Genomic DNA, 18,876 nt, shown 5'->3' with positions numbered 1-18,876 from the left:
TAAACAATTTGAAGTCAGTTCCAAAAGATATTTGATTTGGCCTTTACTACTATAGCCCATAGAAACACATTGAATAACACATTCATAAATGGCAAAAAAGACAGTCAAATAAAAATCATAAGGAATACGTTTTTGAAGTGTCTGTCCTATATAAGAAAGCTCAGGAAATATATATAGATAATTTATTTACACTTTTATTGGGGTAGGCACAAAACCTCCATACTTTCATCCATTTTTTAAACCGGTTACCTTTAGATGAGTCCCGTGACACTTGTGGGGGTTGTAGAGTAAAACGGAGAACGCCATGGTGTTCATGAGAATCCTCCCTTTTCACAACAGTTTGTAGCCAACTGGTTTTCACTGTCATTTTACAGTTTTTTTTATTTTGTATTTCCTTATCTGTTGTTTCCCTAATAACTATTTTTTTTACTTAAAAAGTGCACTGTCGGTGGCCTGTAAGTAAGCATTTCACTGTAAGGTCTACACCTTTTGTATTCGGCGCACGTGACAAATGTGACCCGATTTCAGGAAACTAGGCGTATGTTGCAAGTCACGACTTCACAGGAGAGCCTTATGAACGTACATTTTTGTAGCTTATGAAAATGCAATTTTTTTTTTTTTTTTTGCTGAAATTCCTTCTCGAACATGTGAACTTTCATGTGCCTTTATATCAAACTTGTACGTCATCTGTAAATACGAATAAAATGGTTAAATTACAAGCCTAGTTGGTTTAGCCACAAAGAAAGTCAGCAACCTTCCCGCAAGCCATGATTGGCTGAGATAATGAGTGGGCTGGACATGCCGAGAGACGAGTTTGGATTGGTCTGCAGTCTATAAAATGAGCTGCTTGTAATGCAGTCTTTTATATATATAACTTTAGCCATGGAGAACTGCAAATATGTTGCTACTACTCTCAATAATATTGCTGCCCTGAATTTATCAGGTGCTATTGACAAAGGTCAGTGGGAAAAAGTTGTGATGGACTACTTTCTAGATGACTATCGTGCCATACAATGCTGACTCTCTCACTCTGAAAATAACACGTTTTGAAATCAGTGAAACACTACCGTACATTCAAGCTATGCAAACTAAACGGAAACAACACAGGAGGTCTTATAAAAGGGGTTGCAGTCTCTCATGAAGCTTCCATGTATACAGGTAAGAATCTAGCTACAGATTCAGATATTAAACATTTCTATTTTTGTCAAAGTTGTTTTCATTGCAAGCTAAAGCTTGCTGTAAGCTAACCAGCTGGAGTTCGATGGCTGGCTTGCTAACTATCAATGAACCTAACATTATTTGGTTGACTTTAGCTTGCTATGACAATTGGTTTGTATTGCTAGTAACATTACTGTCACGACTTCTGCCGAAGTCGGGTCCTCTCCTTGTTCGGGCGGCGCTCGGCGGTCGGCGTCGCCGGTCTTCTAGCCATCGTCGATCCACTTTTCATTTTCCATTTGTTTTGTCTCGTTTTTCCACACACCTGGTTTCAATTCCCTCATTTACTTGTTGTGTATTTAACCCTCTGTTCCCCCCATGTCTTTGTGTGGGATTGTTTGTTGTAAGTGCTTGTGCACATGTTTACTGGTGCGCATCAGGTTTTGTACCCATGTTGATTATTTTCTTGATGCCGTTGGTTTTGATATTAACCTGTTAGTGCTAGGGGGCAGTATTGACACGGCTGGATAAAAAACATACCCGATTTAATCTGATTACTACTCCTGCCCAGTAACTAGAATATGCATATAATTATTGGCTTTGGATAGAAAACACTCCAAAGTTTTTAAAACTGCTTGAATGGTGTCTGTGAGTATAACAGAACTCAAATGGCAGGTCAAAACCTGAGAAGATTCTGTACAGGATGTACCCTGTCTGACCATTTCTTGGCCTTCTTTGCCATCTCTATCCATTACAAAGGATCTCTGCTGTTACGTGACACTTCCTACGGCTGCCATAGGCTCTCAGAAGGTGGCAAAAAGCTGAATCGTGGCTTTGCAGGCTCTGGCTGAAAAAAAGTAGCGCGTTTGGGTAGTGGCTGGTTACAGTACTGTGAGACTCAGGCTCGTGCCCGTGTCGACCGAATGCTTTGTTTTCTTTCCTCTGTTTACCTAAACGGAGATTCCCGGTCGGAATATTATCGCTTTTTTACGAGAAAAATGGCATAAAAATGGATTTTAAACAGCGGTTGAAATGCTTCGAAGTACGGTAATGGAATATTTCGAATTTTTTTGTCACGAATTGCGCCATGCTCATAACCCTGATTTACCATTTCGGATAGTGTCTGGAACGCACAAACAAAACGCCGCTATTCGGATATAACGATGGATTATTTTGGACCAAACCAACATTTGTTATTGAAGTAGCAGTCCTGGGAGTGCATTCTGACAAAGACAACAAAGGTAATCAAACTTTTGTAATAGTGAATCTGACTTTGGTCAGGGCTAAACTTGGTGGGTGTCTAAATGGCTAGCCGTGATGGCTGGGCTATCTACTGAGAATATTGCAAAATGTGCTTTCACCGAAAAGCTATTTTAAAATCGGACACCTCGATTGCACAAAGGAGTTCTGTATCTATAATTCTTAAAATAATTGTTATGCTTTTTGTGAACGTTTATCGTGAGTAATTTAGTAAATTTTTAGTAAATTCCCCGGAAGTTTGCGGGGGGTATGCTAGTTCTGAACGTCACATGCTAATGTAAAAAGCTGTTTTTTGATATAAATATGAACTTGATTGAACAAAACATGCATGTATTGTATAACATAATGTCCTAGGTGTGTCATCTGATGAAGATCATCAAAGGTTAGTGCTGCATTTAGCTGTCTTCTGGGTTTTTGTGACATTATATGCTAGCTTGAAAAATGGGTGTCTGATTATTTCTGGCTGGGTACTCTGCTGACATAATCTAATGTTTTGCTTTCGTTGTAAAGCCTTTTTGAAATCGGACAGTGTGGTTAGATTAACGAGAGTCTTGTCTTTAAAATGCTGTAAAATAGTCATATGTTTGAGAAATTGAAGTAATAGCATTTCTAAGGTATTTGAAAATCGTGCCACGGGATTCAACTGGCTGTTGCGTAGGTGGGACAAATTCGTCCCGCCTAGCCCAGAGAGGCTAGCTAACATTCACTTATGTGTATGAAGTGTGTGTAATGTTAGTGTAGTTTTCTCAGAATGGCATTTTGCATTGCTAGTTATAGCCTAATGTTAGCTAGCTAACATTGAACCATTGAACCTTCATTTAGTTAGCTATGACAATCGGTTTGTATTGCTAGTTAAAGCTTGCTGTTAGCTAGCCATCTGTTAGATGGCTGGTTAGCTACAGTAGCTAACATTCCCTGTATGAACTGTGTGTAGTGATATCTCAGAACTAATTAATTTGATTATACCTTTATTTAACTTGGCAAGTCAGTTAAGGATAAATTCTTATTTTCAATGACGACCTAGGAACAGTGCCTGTTCAGGGGCAAAACGACAGATTTGTAACTTGTCATCTCGGGATTCGAACTTGCAATCTTTCGGTTACTAGTACAACGCTCTAACCACTAGGCTACCCTGCCTTTTCGCAACTATTGTATAATAATGCTAAAATATTTGTATCTGGAATTTGTCTTGTAAATTATGTCTGAGTGTTGGAGTGTAGTCCTGGCTATCGTCAATAAAAAAATAATTGTGTCGTCTGGTTTAATATAAGGAATTTGAAATTATTTATACTTTTACTCTATGACAATTTAGTACTTTTTCCAACACTGGATGTTATAGCATTTATTTAACATGACCCATCAATTTAAAGAAGTGTGTCTGTGTAAGTGTGTAATATTTATTTAAAAAATATCTGGACACTATGTTTACCTGGAATTGTTCCTTATTGTAGGCTACTACCACTTTTAGTCTTTATCTTTACTATACTACTCACTGTTTAGCACATGACCTCACACGTGAATCCTTGAAGAGATGGGTGGGGCTGGCTTAAGAGGTTGTGAACAATGCTGAATGGGTATAGACAAAGGAGAGCACCCCAGTAGGTACCAAAACTTTCAAAGGCCCTTTTCTCAAAAATGAGTATACAAGTTGATCAACTTTCAAGGCAGAATTACTTTCCTATTCTTCCTCAATTGCGATGTATGATATACCATTTTCTAGAGTCGCTCCTTTTATCCAATGTAAAAAAAATATATTTCAAATGTTGCAACTTAAGACCGATTTGAGCTGGTCAGTCACAAATAAACGTTGATTTGATGTCATTTTAGGCGGAAATTTAAGGGTCTGATCCTTAAGAGGTAAATAAATATGTGAATGACCACCTTACTAGTTATAACTTATTAATACATGTGTGAATAACTAGCTTACTAACAGTTACAGATGTGGGAGTAATGATACATTTATGATGAATAAACAACTTACTAATCCATTACAAATGCTTTATTACATGGTGTTATTTTAAAGTGCTACTACTGACTCTCTATATGTGACTCATTTCAGGAAACTAGGCATATGTCGCACGTCATTACTTCCCAGAAGAGGCATTTGACCGTAAACATTTACTTTAATCAATATGCGTTTTTTGGGGTTGGCAGAAATGCGTTCTGGAACATATGTGCAACTTTCATGTGCAACTTTCATGTAACAAAAGTGTATGCTATCTGTAAATACGAAAGACAAAAAATTACGAGCTTAGTTGCTTTAGTCACGGAGAAAGACAGGAACCTTGCCGCTAGCCATGATTGGCTGAGATAATGGATTGGCTGGACATGTCGAGAGATGAGTTTGGATTGGTTTTCCATGTAGCATGCTTCTGACTATAACATGAGCTGCTCAGTATGTGTAGATAATCCTTTCTACCTCTGCTTTTTTGAAAGATATCATGAAGAATTGCAAGTGTTACTACTGCTGCCCAGTTTCTGGAGGACGATCATGCCACGTTGACTCTCTCTGATTCTGAAAATTAATCAGACTATGAGGAAATCCATGATTTATGTAAAAACATTTTCATTGAACCAGACATTGTAGAGTCTTCTGATGACAATGATGGGGAAGAAACGACAATCAACAGTGTTGTTGTCATGGAAGAAATTGACCGAGATGCCCGGTGGAAGCAGAGTATGATAGCTGAGGAGATGGAGAAAAATTGTGGCTTTGATTGCAAATATGTAGAGGGATTCAAAAAGAGAGCAGAGAAGGATGTTGTATAAAACACCTATCTCCGGATTACAACCATGGTTTCCATGACAGTGTATGCTATCTGCACTCATCCATGTACTATAAATGGGTAAGAGTCTAGCAAGTAAAATTTACAGATAGTATACATTTCTAATTTTGTCAAAAGGTAGTTTTCATTGCTGGCTTGCTAGATAACATTACATCCATGATCTTTGTAGTTATATTACTCGTATCTCAGAAAGCCATTTGCATTGCTAGTTATAGCCTAATATTAGCTAACTAATATTTTTAGCAACTCGGAAATCTCTGCCTTACAACTTCAGTGCATTGATAGGCCCAGGACTAGATAAAGAAAACTAAAGCACGAAGTACCAGTGACTCGCTCAATAAGGAAGTGGTCAGATGGCGCAGATGCTACGCTACATGACTGTTTTGCTAACACAGACTGGAATATGTACCGGCATTCATCCAAAGGCATTGAGGAGTATGTCACCTCAGTCATCGGCTTCATCAATAAGTGCATCGAAGACGTCGTCCCCACAATGACCGTACGTACATATCCCAACCAGAAGCCATGGATTACAGGCAATATCCGCATCAAGCTAAAGGCTAGAGCTGCCGCTTTTGTAAGGGGCTGCGATCTGAGCTGGACAGGAGACTTCAGACATGGCAGCTAACTTATGGCCTAGCATGGCAGGATACACTAGACCTACTTGAGGGTCAGAACATACTTGGCCTTCTGGGAAGGCAGGGGACTATAAACCTGACCCTACCAGGAAGGAAGGAACCTCTCACCCTACAAGGAAGGAAGGGAACTCTGACCTTACCAGGAAGGAGGGGAACTCTGACCCAACAGGGAAGGAGGGGAACTTTCACCCTACAAGGAAGGAAGGGAACTCTGACCTTACCAGGACGGAGGGGAATGACAAAGATCTGTTAAATAGCTGTTGTCCCATTCAGGACAGGAGGTATCTCTAGTGTCTGTCAGGGGAGTAGACTGGCGACTTGGGGAGTCCCGGCTGTGATGACGCTCCAGTGGCGGAGACGATGGCTCCAGCCGGGGAGGCCTGGAGCTGTGGTGGTCATTATCTCTGGTTAGAAGGACAACGTAAAAAAGGTTGGCTGGTATGCCCTCACCCATCTGAGCGGTCGGCTGTGAATTCCCTCACACGCTATATACTTATAACTGATTGGTCTGGTTCTGTCCTCTATGGTGCTGTCCTGTTAGAACATGATGTTTAGGCCCATCACTGTACTCTTGGTGGTCACCACCACACACACAGACACAGATGTTTCCATTTGAGGATGTTTGTATGATTTTGGTCATCCGAATGACTTAGAATCATATTGTTGTGGTTCTGTAAGGCACAAATATACACACATGTAAACAGTATAAGTTCAATCAAATATGCCGAATACTGTCAAACACTTACTTCCAAGCCCTTAACCAACAATGCGGTTCAAGAAATAGATTTAAGCAGTTGCAGTTGCCTTACCAGGTGGTGATGATAAGGGTTATGACTATGCAATATACATATATGTACATGAATAATTGGGAAATAGAATTACACTTACAACATGACTATGAAGGGCTATAAACACAGCATCAATATAAACATAAACTTAAAAATTCACCTCTTAGAGAGAGAGAAACGAATTACTTGGATTGACAAAGGGTCAAGATTCATGGCACCCTCTCTCTCCAGCCTTGTGTCAGAATCTGCCAGGCTGAGTTCTTATCAGATCTGCCCTGGCACCACGGGGTCATAAATTACTCTGCACATGCGCAAGCTCCAAGAACCGTCTGGGGTGACTCTGTGATGACTCTAGAAGCTCGCCCATGGCAGCGAAATAAAACACCTTAATAAAGGCCACTATGGAAAACGCTGTGGTAGTTGGTGCATGCAAAATACTATGTTGACCATTACAACAAGAGTGAAGGAAAAGCAGCCAACAAGTTCTCAGCATATGTGGGAATTAAGAGAACTTTGGCAGTATGTCGGTTGGACGTACTGCCAAATTCTCTAAAATGACATGGGGAGGCAGCTTATGGTAGAGAAATTAACATTACATTCTCCAACAACAGCTCTGGGGTACATGTAACAGTTTTGCTTCCGTCCCTCTCCTCGCCCATACCTGGGCTCAATCCAGGGACCCTCTGCACACATCAACAATTGTCACCCACGAAGCACCGTTACCCATCGCTCCACAAAAGCCGGGTCTCAGAGAGAGTGACATCACCGATTTAAATGCTGTTAGCGCCCACCCCGCTAACTATCTAGGCATTCCTCACCGGTTTAATACATACTTGCGGAAAGCATGCCAGCATTCCAATTCTCATGCTCCCTTAAAACTTGAGACATCTGTTGTGTTGTGTGACAACACTGCATATTTTAGAGCAGCCAGATGGAAGCCACACCACAGTAAAAGGCACATAATAGCCTTGGAGTTTGTCAGAAGGCACCTAAAGGACACTCAGACCATGAGAAACAAGATTCTCTGGTCTGATGAAACCAAGATTGAACTCTTTGGCCAGAATGCCAACCGTCATTTCTGGAGGAAACCTGGCACCATCCCTACAGTGAAGTATGGTGGTGGCAGCATCATGCTAAGGGGATGTTTTTCAGTGGCAGGGACTGAGAGACAAGTCACGATTAAGGGAGCAAAGTACAGAGAGACACTTGATGAAAACCTGTTCCAGAGAGCTCAGGATCTCAAACTGGGTCGAAGGTTCACCACCCAAGAGAACAACGACCCTAAGCACACAGCCAAGACAATGCATGATTGGCTTCAGGACCATTCTCTGAATGTGCTTGAGTGGCCCAGCCAGAGCCTGGACTAGAACCTAATCGAACATCTGTGGAGAGACCTGAAAATAGCTGCAGCAACACTTCCCATCCAACCTGACAGAGCTTGAGAGGATCTGCAGAGAAGAATGGGAGAAACTCCCCAAATACAGGTCTGCCAAGCTTGTAGCGTCATACCCTGCAATCGCTGGCAAAGATTCTTCAACAAGGTACAGAGTAAAGGGTCAAAATACTTAGGGCTCTCCAGAGGGTGGTGCGGTCTGCCCAACGCATCTCCGGGGGCACATTTCCTGCCTTCCAGGACACCTACAGTACCCAATGTTACAGGAAGGACAAAAACATCATCAAGGACATCAACCACCCGAGCCACGGTCTGTTCACCCCGCTACCATCCATAAAGCGAGGTCAGTACAGGTGCATCAAAGCTGTGACCGAGAGACTGAAAAACAGCTTCTATCTCAAATCCACCAGACTGTTAAATAGCCATCACAGGCCGACTACCACCCGGTTACTCAACCCTGCACCTTAGAGGATGCTGCCCTATGTACATATACACGGAATTACTGGTGACTTTAAATTGAACACTAATCACTCTAATAATGTTTACATACTATTTTACCCATTTCATATGTACATACTGTATTCTACTGAATTTTTTGTCAATACCACTCAGACATTGCTTGTCCTAATATTTATATATTTCTTAATTCCCTTATTTTACTTTTAGAATTGTGTGTATTATTGTGAATTGTTAGATACTACTGCACTGTTGGAGATACTGTAGGAACCAAAGCATCTCGCTTCACCCGCAATAACATCTGACAAATATGTGTATGTGACCAATAACATTTGATTTTAATTTGATTTTGTAGTGTATTAATAAAACAGTTCAGATGGACATTTTAATGTCTATGGAATGTTCCTATGAAATGTCACAATTTTGATAGCATTTGCTATACGTTTGTACACCATAAACTTATGGCTTATCAACTTCCCTACTGTCAACTTTCCTACACACTGGCCAGCTGACATGTGACGTGTCGTCATGTGTCCTGAGGTTGTGGATTTTGGTCCAAACTGAGCTTTGACATCCCATGTAAAATAGCCTTTGAGTGACAAAAACATCACCCATGTTGTATTTTCCCCATTAAAATGCTCAATTGGGTAAATGTACCTTTTCTCTCAGCTCTATCAGTAAGGCTGAAGGACAGGCTAGGTGGGCACAGCAACATCCAATCCTGTCATACATTACATCATGCTTTCACAAAAAATGTGTTTAACAAACCGTTTGTTCAATTCTGTGCTCACTTGTGTATGTTTTGTTGGTGTGTGTGTGTGTGTGTGTGTGTGTGTGTGTGTGTGTGTGTGTGTGTGTGTGTGTGTGTGTGTGTGTGTGTGTGTGTGTGTGTGTGTGTGTGTGTGTGTGTGTGTGTGTGTGTGTGTGTGTGTGTGTGTGTGTGTCTGTGTGTGTGTGTGTGTGTGTGTGTGCGTGAAGATAGATCCTGAGGAGGGGAGTTTCTGTCAGTAACTCAGGGATAAATAGAGAGGCAGAGCTCAGAGCTTGTCAGACGGTGGACCTGACAGGGTCACACACAGGACCAAGCAGGAGAAGGACCTCAGCATTTTTACCTTTTATTACAAATGGAGGAAAACAAAGATGTTCAGTACTGTTTTCAAGACGGAAACTCTTCTTGCAGAAAGGCTTTGCTAAAGACATCTATCTACATAACACTGTACATCTTCTTCTCATTGATTTCAGCAGTTACAGTATTTTTGAACATACTGGTGATCATCTCCATCTCTCACTTCAAGCAGCTCCACACTCCAACCAACCTGCTCATCCTCTCTCTGGCTGCGTCAGATCTCCTGGTGGGACTGATTGTGATACCAGCAACGACTGTAGCAATAATGGAAGCATGCTGGGGTTTTGGGGAATATTTCTGTGCGTTTCAGATCTACAGTACTTTGTTATGTACTTCTTTATCTCTAGGCAATTTGGTCTTGATATCTATTGACCGCTATGTTGCTGTGTGTGACCCCTTAATGTACCACTCTAAAATAACAACAACAAGAATGATGTGTTGTATATCCGTTACCTGGTGTTGTTCTATCATATACGATGCTGTTATTATAAAAAACGTAGTAAATGTACAGGTACCAAGTAGATGTTTGACAGAATGTTTTATTGTTGAAGGAATAACCTGGGGTAATATCATTGACGTTGTATTTACAATGGTTGTCCCGTGCTCTATTATTATAACACTTTATATGACAATCTTTGTGGTGGCCAGATCACAGGCCAGAAAGGTGTTTTCTAAAGAGGCTGCCAGTGTGTCTGGTGTTAAAACTGTACGGGCAAATAAATCTGAGAGAAAAGCAGCAAAAACTCTTTCTATTGTTGTTTTGAACTATTTCATTTGTTGGATTCCAACTCTATTTATTAACTTTTTTTCATTTTTTTTAATTGACAATTTTTTATCATATTTCATAATTTTTCTGCCACTAGTTAATTCCTTAATTAATCCAATAATTTATGCTTTCTTTTATCCATGGTTCAAAGTGACAGCTAAACTTTTATTAACTTTGAAGATAAGACGTTCATAGTTCCTAAAATTTTATTCCCTACGTTGGCAATCATAGGTTTGATAGTTTTTTTTCTACAATTGTTGTAAGTATTTATTTCATGTAGCAATACACTGACATTACTTACCTCAGTGTTGTCATCATAGATACATGTGGTGTTGATACAGATTGATTTGGATTGGAATGGAATGACTTGGAGAAGGCCCTTGTTTTATAAAGGATACTGTAGTCATTATGGATTGTGTACTCCAAATACCTAAGGCTGTGGTTGTTCCGTGTTACTTAATGATAAATAGTAAGCCTTCTAATAGTACATTTTGAGGACGTCATGAGTCATTCTATATGTTGTTTAACATCTCCCTCTAGTGGCTCAATTGTGACACAACGTCTTCATCAAGTTTATTAAAGTTGAAATGTACAACACTGCATGATATCAGATGACGTCCAGATCTAAATAAATTGTGTATTGTGTAAGTAGTTGATGGTAAAATGTAAGAATATGCAATTATGGGTAACACTTTATAATAACATTCAGTAATAAACCGTCTGTAAGGCATTTACAGTTTGCTCACCATTTAATATTAAGGCCACATTTGTGAAATGTTACTCAGCTAGGTATTATCACATTTATAAATAACTACTATAGTATATACATTAATTATTCAACACAACAGAGCAGGAGACCACAGCATACACTTGAACCTCAACATACTGGTTATGAACACTACCACTACTCTCACTACCACTACTCTCACTACCATTACTCTCACTACCATTACTCTCACTAGCACTACTCTCACTACATCACTGCTGCTAGGTCAGGGGTCACACCAGAGCAGCTCTCTCAGAAGCTGTTTACTCTGAATGAATATAGAGATTGGGCAACACACTAAATAGTTTATAATGGATTAGTAAATTGTTTATTATCATTTCTCTTATATTTATTTTAGTAAGCTAGTTATTCACACATTTATAAACAACTTTTATAGTCTGTAACAATGATTCAGAAGATCATTCGTCAGATGTTTAATAAATATTCTTATGAACCGTGATTGTTAGTGATTGTTAGTAAAGTAGTTTTGCAGTCCCTCATCTAATGTGAGGACTATTCATACTTTCTTAATACTTTATAAATGTTTTGAACAGTGACCAGTGTAATTTATCACAAAAAGATGGACATGCTATTGGTAGACATTCCAGCAGTACCTGATGCTCCTTAAGTTCCCAAAATGACCTAGAACATATCAGTGGTTAAACAATAAGCAACACAACTTGAATATGAAAAAAGATATATTGAACATTTATTTGAAAACAGTCACACTGTTGTAATAGTGTGCTGAAGGAAGTAACGTGTTTGTCTGAAAATGATAACATTCTTGTTTCTAGGAAGTGACTGATTGCACTCATTAGTATCAAATCAAATCAAATTGTATTGGTCAAAAACATGTGTTTAGGAGATGTTATTGCGAGTGTTGCTAAGTGCTATGCATCTAGTTCTGACAGTGCAGCAAATCTAACAAGTAATATCTAACAATTGCACAACAAATACCTAATACACACAAATCTAAGTAAAGGACTGGAATTAAGAATATATGAATATACGGATGAGCAATGTCAGAGTGGCATAGACTAAGAGCAGTTCATAGACTGCTCACAGGGTAAGGGAACCAATATCTAAATACATAATTTAACTTAACATTACGTTTCAAGGGTTATTACCTTTAATATACTACAAAATCAAATCAAAATCAAATTTTATTGGTCACAAACACATGCTTAGCAGATGGTATTGCGGGTGTAGTGAAATGCATTTCTTCCTAGCTCCAACAGTGCAGTAGTATCTAACAATTCACAACGATTGTCACGTCCTGACCAGTAAAGGGGTTATTTGTTATTATAGTTTGGTCAGGACGTGGCAGGGGGTATTTGTTTTATATGGTTTGGGGTGTGTGTGTATGTAGAGGGGTGTTTGATTTATGTATTCCGGGGTTTTGGTCATTGTTCTATGTTTGTATATTTCTATGTCTGTTCTAGGGTGTTTAGATCTGTGTTTAGGTAATTGGGATTGGGGCCTTCAATTGGAGGCAGCTGTCTATCGTTGCCTCAGATTGAAGGTCCTATAATTAGGAATGTGTTTGTCATGGGATTTGTGTGAGATTATTCTTTGCATAGATAGCTGTGTGTTGCCTGCAAGACTGTTTGTCGTCCGTTCATTGTTTTCGTGTTTTATTTTGTAAAATAAACATGAGCATTCACGTACCCAATGCGTCTTGGTCCATTCACTACGACGACCGTGACAACAATACACACAAATCTAAAAGTAAAAGAATGGAAATAAGAAATATATAAATATTTGGACAATCAATGTCTTAGTGGTATTGACAAAAAATACAGCAGAATACAGTATATACACATATGAGATGAGTAATGCAGTATGTAAACATTATTAAAGTGACCAGGGATTCCATGTCTATGTACAGACTGTAGGACAGCATCCTCTAAGGTGCAGGGTTCAGTAACTGGGTGGTAGTTGCCTAGCGATGGGTATTTAACAGTCTGATAGCTTTGAGATAGAAGCTGTTTTTCAGTCTCTCGGTCCCAGCTTTGATGCATCTGTACTGATCTCTCCTTCCGGATGATAGCGGGCTGAACAGGCCGTGGCTCGGGTGGTTGATGCCCTTGATGATTTTTTTGGCCTTCCTGTGACATCGGGTACTGTAGATGTCCTGGAGGGCAGGCAGAGTGCCCCCGGTGATGCGTTGGTCAGAGCGCACTACCTTCTGGACATCCCTAAGTTTTCTGACTCTTTACTCAGTACCTTGTTGAAGCATCTTTGCCAGCGAATACAGGGTATGACGCTACAAGCTTGGCACACCTGTATTTGGGGAACTTCTCCCATTCTTCTCTGCAGATCCTCTCAAGCTCTGTCAGGTTGGATGGGGAACGTCGCTGCACAGCTATTTTCAGGTCTCTCCACAGACGTTCGGTCAGGTTCTAGTCCAGTCTCTGGCTGATCCATTCAAGCACATTCAGAGACTTTTCCCGAAGCCACTCCTGCATTGCCTTGAATATGTGCTTAGGGTCGTTGTTCTGTTGGAAGGTGAACCTTTGACCCCGTCTGAGATCCTGAGAGCACTGGAGCAGGTTTTCATCAAATCATAAAATCAAATCAAATTTTATTTGCCACATATACATGGTTAGCAGATGTTAATGCGAGTGTAGCGAAATGCTTGTGATTCTATTTCCGACCATGCAGTAATATCTAACAAGTAATCTAACCTAACAATTTCACAACAACTACCTTATACACACAAGTGTAAAGGAATGAGTAAGAATATGTACATAAAAATGTATGAATGAGTGATGGCCGAACGGCATAGGCAAGATGCAGTAGATGGTATAGAGTACAGTATTTACACATGAGATGAGTATTGTAGGATATGTAAACATTATATAATGTGGCATTGTTTAAAGTGGCTAGTGATACATTTATACCATCTCCTGCATCTTGCCATCTTGATGTAATAAATGTATCACTAGCCACGTTAAACAATGCCATTTTATATAATGTTTACATACCCTACATTACTCATCTCATGTGTATATACTGTACTCTATACCATCTACTGCATCTTGCCATCTTGATGTAATAGAGTACAGTATATACACATGAGATGAGTAATGTAGGGTATGTAAACATTATATAAAATGGCATTGTTTAAAGTGGCTAGTGAATCATTTATTACATACATTTTTCCATTATTAAAGTGGTTAGAGTTGAGTCAGTATGTTGGCAGCAGCCACTCAATGTTAGTGATGGCTGTTTAACAGTCTGATGGCCTTGAGATAGAAGCTGTTTTTCAGTCTCTCGGTCCCCGCTTTGATGCCCCTGTACTGACCTCGCCTTCTGGATGATAGCGGGGTGAACAGGCAGGTGGCTCGGGTGGTTGTTGTCCTTGATGATCTTTCTGGCCTTCCTGTGACGTCGGGTGGTGTAGGTTTCCTGGAGGGCAGGTAGTTTGCCCCCGGTGATGCGTTGTGCAGACCTCACTACCCTATGGAGAGCCTTCCAGTTATGGGCGGAGCAGTTGCCATACCAGGCGGTGAAACAGCCCAACAGGATGCTCTCGATTGTGCATCTGTAAAAGTTTGTGAGTGTTTTTGGTGACAAGTCGAATTCCTTCAGCCTGCTGAGATTGAAGAGGCGCTGCTGCGCCTTCTTCACCACGCTGTCTGTGTGGGTGGACCATTTCAGTTTGTCCGTGATGTGTACGCCGAGGAACTTAACCTCTCTTAACCTCTACTCAACAGCCAGTTGAATCCCGTGGCGCGTTATTCAAATACCTTAGAAATGCTATTACTTCAATTTCTCAAACATATGACTATTTTACAGCATTTTAAAGACAAGACTCTCGTTAATCTAACCACACTGTCCGATTTCAAAAAGGCTTTACAACGAAAGAAAAACATTAGATTATGTCAACAGAGTAACCAGCCAGAAATAATCAGACACCCATTTTTCAAGCTAGCATATAATGTCACATAAACCCAAACCACAGCTAAATGCAGCACTAACCTTTGATGATCTTCATCAGATGACAATCTTAGGACATTATGTTATACAATACATGCATGTCTGTTCAATCAAGTTCATATTTATATCAAAAAACAGCTTTTTACATTAGCAGGTGACTAGCATGTGACTAGCATTCCCACCGAACACTTCCGGTGAATTTACTAAATTACTCACGATAAACGTTCACAAAAAACATAACAATTATTTTAAGAATTATAGATACAGAACTTCTCTAAGCACTCGATATGTCCGATTTTATAATAGCTTTTCGGTGAAAGCACATTTTGCAATATTCTAAGTAGATAGCGCGGCATCACAGGGCTCGCTATTTAGACACCCAGCAAGTTTAGCCCTGACCAAAGTCAGATTTACTATAAGAAAAATGTTATTACCTTTGCTGTCTTCGTCAGAATGCACTCCCAGGACTTCTACTTCAATAACAAATGTTGGTTTGGTCGCAAATAATCCATTGTAATATCCAAATAGCGCCGTTTTGTTCGTGCGTTCAAGACACTATCCGAAAGGGTAAATAAGGGTTACGAGCACGACGCATTTCGTGACAAAGAAATTCTAAATATTCCATTACCGTACTTCGAAGCATGTCAACCGCTGTTTAAAATAAATTTTTATGCCATTTTTCTCGTTAAAAAGCGATAATATTCCGACCGGGAAATCGTTTTTTATTACAAAGAGAGTGAAAGTAAAAGCATGCTATCCCCCCATGCACGAGCCTCAGTCTAATGGCCCTCTGATAGAGCACTTGCCAAACGCGCTAGTGTGTTTCAGTCTGGGCCTTGAATTACGTCATTCAGCTTTTTCCCGGGTTCTGAGAGCCTATGGGAGCCGTAGGAAGTGTCACGTCATGCCAGAGATCCCCTGTTTTTGTTAGAGATTATCAAGGAGGGAAAGAAATGGTCAGACAGGCCACTTCCTGTAAGGAATCTTCTCAGCTTTTGGCCTGCCAAATGAGTTCTGTTATACTCACAGACACCATTCAAACAGTTTTAGAAACTTTAGGGTGTTTTCTATCCAAAGCCAATAATTATATGCATATTCTAGTTACTGGGCAGGAGTAGTAACCAGATTAAATCGGGTACGTTTTTTATCCGGCAGTGCCCTCTCCACTACTGTCCCGTCAATGTGGATAGGAGGCTGCTCCCTCTGCTGTTTCCTGAAGTCCACGATCATCTCCTTTGTTTTGTTGACATTGAGTGTGAGGTTATTTTCCTGACACCAAACTCCGTGGGCCATCACCTACTCCCTGTAGGCCGTCTCGTCATTGTTGGTTATCAAGCCTACCACTGTAGTGTCGTCTGCAAACTTGATGATTCAGTTGGAGGCGTGCATGGCCAAGCAGTCGTGGGTGAACAGGCAGTACAGGAGAGGGTTGAGAACGCACCCTTGTGGGGCCACAGTGTTGAGGATCAGCAGGGTGGAGATGTTGTTACCTACCCTCACCACCTGGGGGCAGCCCGTCAGGAAGTCCAGGACTTAGTTGTACAGGGCGGGGTCGAGACCCAGGGTTTCGAGCTTAATGACGAGTTTGGAGGGTACTATGGTGTTAAGTGCTGAGCTGTAGTCGATGAACAGCATTATTACATAGGTATTCCTCTTGTCCAGATGGGTTAGGGCAGTGTGCAGTGTGATTGAGATTGCGTCGTCTGTGGACCTATTGGGGCGGTAAGCAAATTGGAGTGGGTCTAGGGTGTCAGGTAGGGTGGAGAGTATATGGTCCTTGACTAGTCTCTCAAAGCACTTCATGATGATGGAAGTGAGTGCTACGAGGCGGTAGTCATTTAGCTCAGTTACCTTAGCTTTCTTAGGGAACAGGAACAGTGGTGGCCCTCTTGAAGCATGTGGGAACAGCAGACTGGGATAAGGATTGATTGAATATGTCTGTAAACGCACCAGCCAGCTGGTCTGCGCAAGCTCTGAGGATGCGGCTGGGGATGCCATCTGGGCCTGCAGCCTTGCGATGGTTAACACGTTTAAATATTTTACTCACGTTGGCTGCAGTGAAGGAGAGCCCGCAGGTTTTGGTAGCGGCCGTGTCAGTGGCACTGTATTGTCCTCAAAGCGAGCAAAGAAGTTGTTTAGTCTGTCTGGGAGCAAGACATTGTGGTCCGCGATGGGGATGGTTTTTCTTTTGTAGTCCGTGATTGAGATCAAGGATCTCTCTGTACTTTGCTCCGTTCATCTTTTCCTTTATCCTGACTAGTCTCTCAGTCCCTTCCACTGAAAAACATCCCGACGGCATGATGCTGCCACCACCATGCTTCACCGTAGGGATGGTGCCAGGTTTCCTCCAGATGCGACGCTTGGCATTCAGGCCAAAGAGTTTAATTTTGATTTCATCAGACCAGAGAATCTTGTTTCTCATGGTCTGATAGTCCTTTTCGCAAACTCCAAGGCTGTTATGTGCCTTTTACTGTGGTGTGGCTTCAGTCTGGCCACTCTACAATAAAGGCCTCATTGTTGGAGTGCTGCAGAGATATTTGTTATTCTGAAAGGTTTTCCCTTCTCCACAGAGGAACACTGGAGCTCTCTCAGAGTTACCATCTGGTTCTTGGTCACCTCCCTGACCAAGGCCCTTCTCCCCCGATTGCTCAGTTTGGCTGGGCGGCCAGCTCTAGGAAGATTCTTTGTGGTTCCAAACTTCTTCCATTTAAGAATGATGGACGCCATTGTGTTCTTGGGGTCCTTCAATGCTGCAGAAATGTTTTGTTACCTTTCCCCAGATCGGTGCCTCGACACAATCCTGTCTAGGAGCTCTACAGACAATTCCTTCCTGTCTTGGTTCAGGCTCTGACATGAACTGTCAAATGTGGGACCTTATATAGACAGGTGTGTGACTTTTCAAATCATGTCCAATTAATTGAATCAACCACAGGTGGACTCCAATCAAGTTGTAGAAACATCTCAAGGATGATCAATGGAAACAGGATGCTCCTTAGCTCAATTTCGAGTCATAGCAAAGGGTCTGAATACTTATGTAAATGAGGTATTTCTGTTTTTATTTGCAAATACAATTGCAAGAAATTCTAAAAAACAGTTTATGGGGTATTGTGTGTGGACCGATGACAGAAAAAAATATGTTAATCAATTTTAGAATAGTGCTGTAACGTAACAAAATGTGGAAAAAGTCAAGGGGTATAAATACTTTCTGAATGTACTGTATGTATGAAAATACCCTCAAATAAAAGGTGACATTCTATCATGTCGCCTCATATTTAACATTTGATCTCATATCCAATGTGCTTGAGTAAAGACAAAAAAATGTAATTGTTTTCCTGCGGATTGAAACAGGGGCCAGGGATTATTTTCAGTATGTACAGTGACCAGAGGAAGTCACTATCAATCACAATCTGTGACAGAGGGATAACTTGACTTATTCTATACTGAACAAAAATATAAATGCAAGATTTTGCTGAGTTACAGTCATATAAGGGATTCAGTCAAATTTCTGCCCTGTTAGAGCTGTCCCGGTCAACTGTAAGCACTGTGAAGTAGAAACATCTAGGTGCCCGCACAAGCTCACAGAACTGGAAGGCTGAGTTCTGCAGCGCATACCGAGTAAAAATCCTCTGTCCTTGGTTTCACATCTCACTACCGAGATCCAAACTGCCTCTGGAAGCAACATCAGCACAATATCTGTTAGTCGGGAGCTTCATGAAATGTGTTTCCATGGCCAAGCAGCCGAACACAAGCCTAAGATCACCATGCTCAATGCCAAGTGACGGCTCGAGTGGTGTAAA

At 40.9% G+C, this 18,876-nt stretch overlaps 1 protein-coding gene across 1 annotated transcript in view; it reads left to right on the top strand.

Annotated features, from left to right (window-relative positions):
- LOC123726154 (trace amine-associated receptor 6-like) overlaps positions 1 to 18,876 on the top strand; it is a 107,538-nt gene that overhangs the window by 42,759 nt on the left and 45,903 nt on the right. The window contains exon 2 of the mRNA XM_082970641.1: positions 9,547 to 10,116. Within this exon, the coding sequence (XP_082826767.1) occupies positions 9,547 to 10,116 (570 nt within the window). The remainder of the gene's footprint in view (positions 1 to 9,546; positions 10,117 to 18,876) is intronic.

The sequence above is a fragment of the Salmo salar genome, chromosome 29, assembly GCF_965601325.2.
Source record: "Salmo salar chromosome 29, fSalSal1, whole genome shotgun sequence".
Taxonomy (NCBI): domain Eukaryota; kingdom Metazoa; phylum Chordata; class Actinopteri; order Salmoniformes; family Salmonidae; genus Salmo; species Salmo salar.
This window is presented reverse-complemented; position numbering and strand designations above follow the sequence as displayed.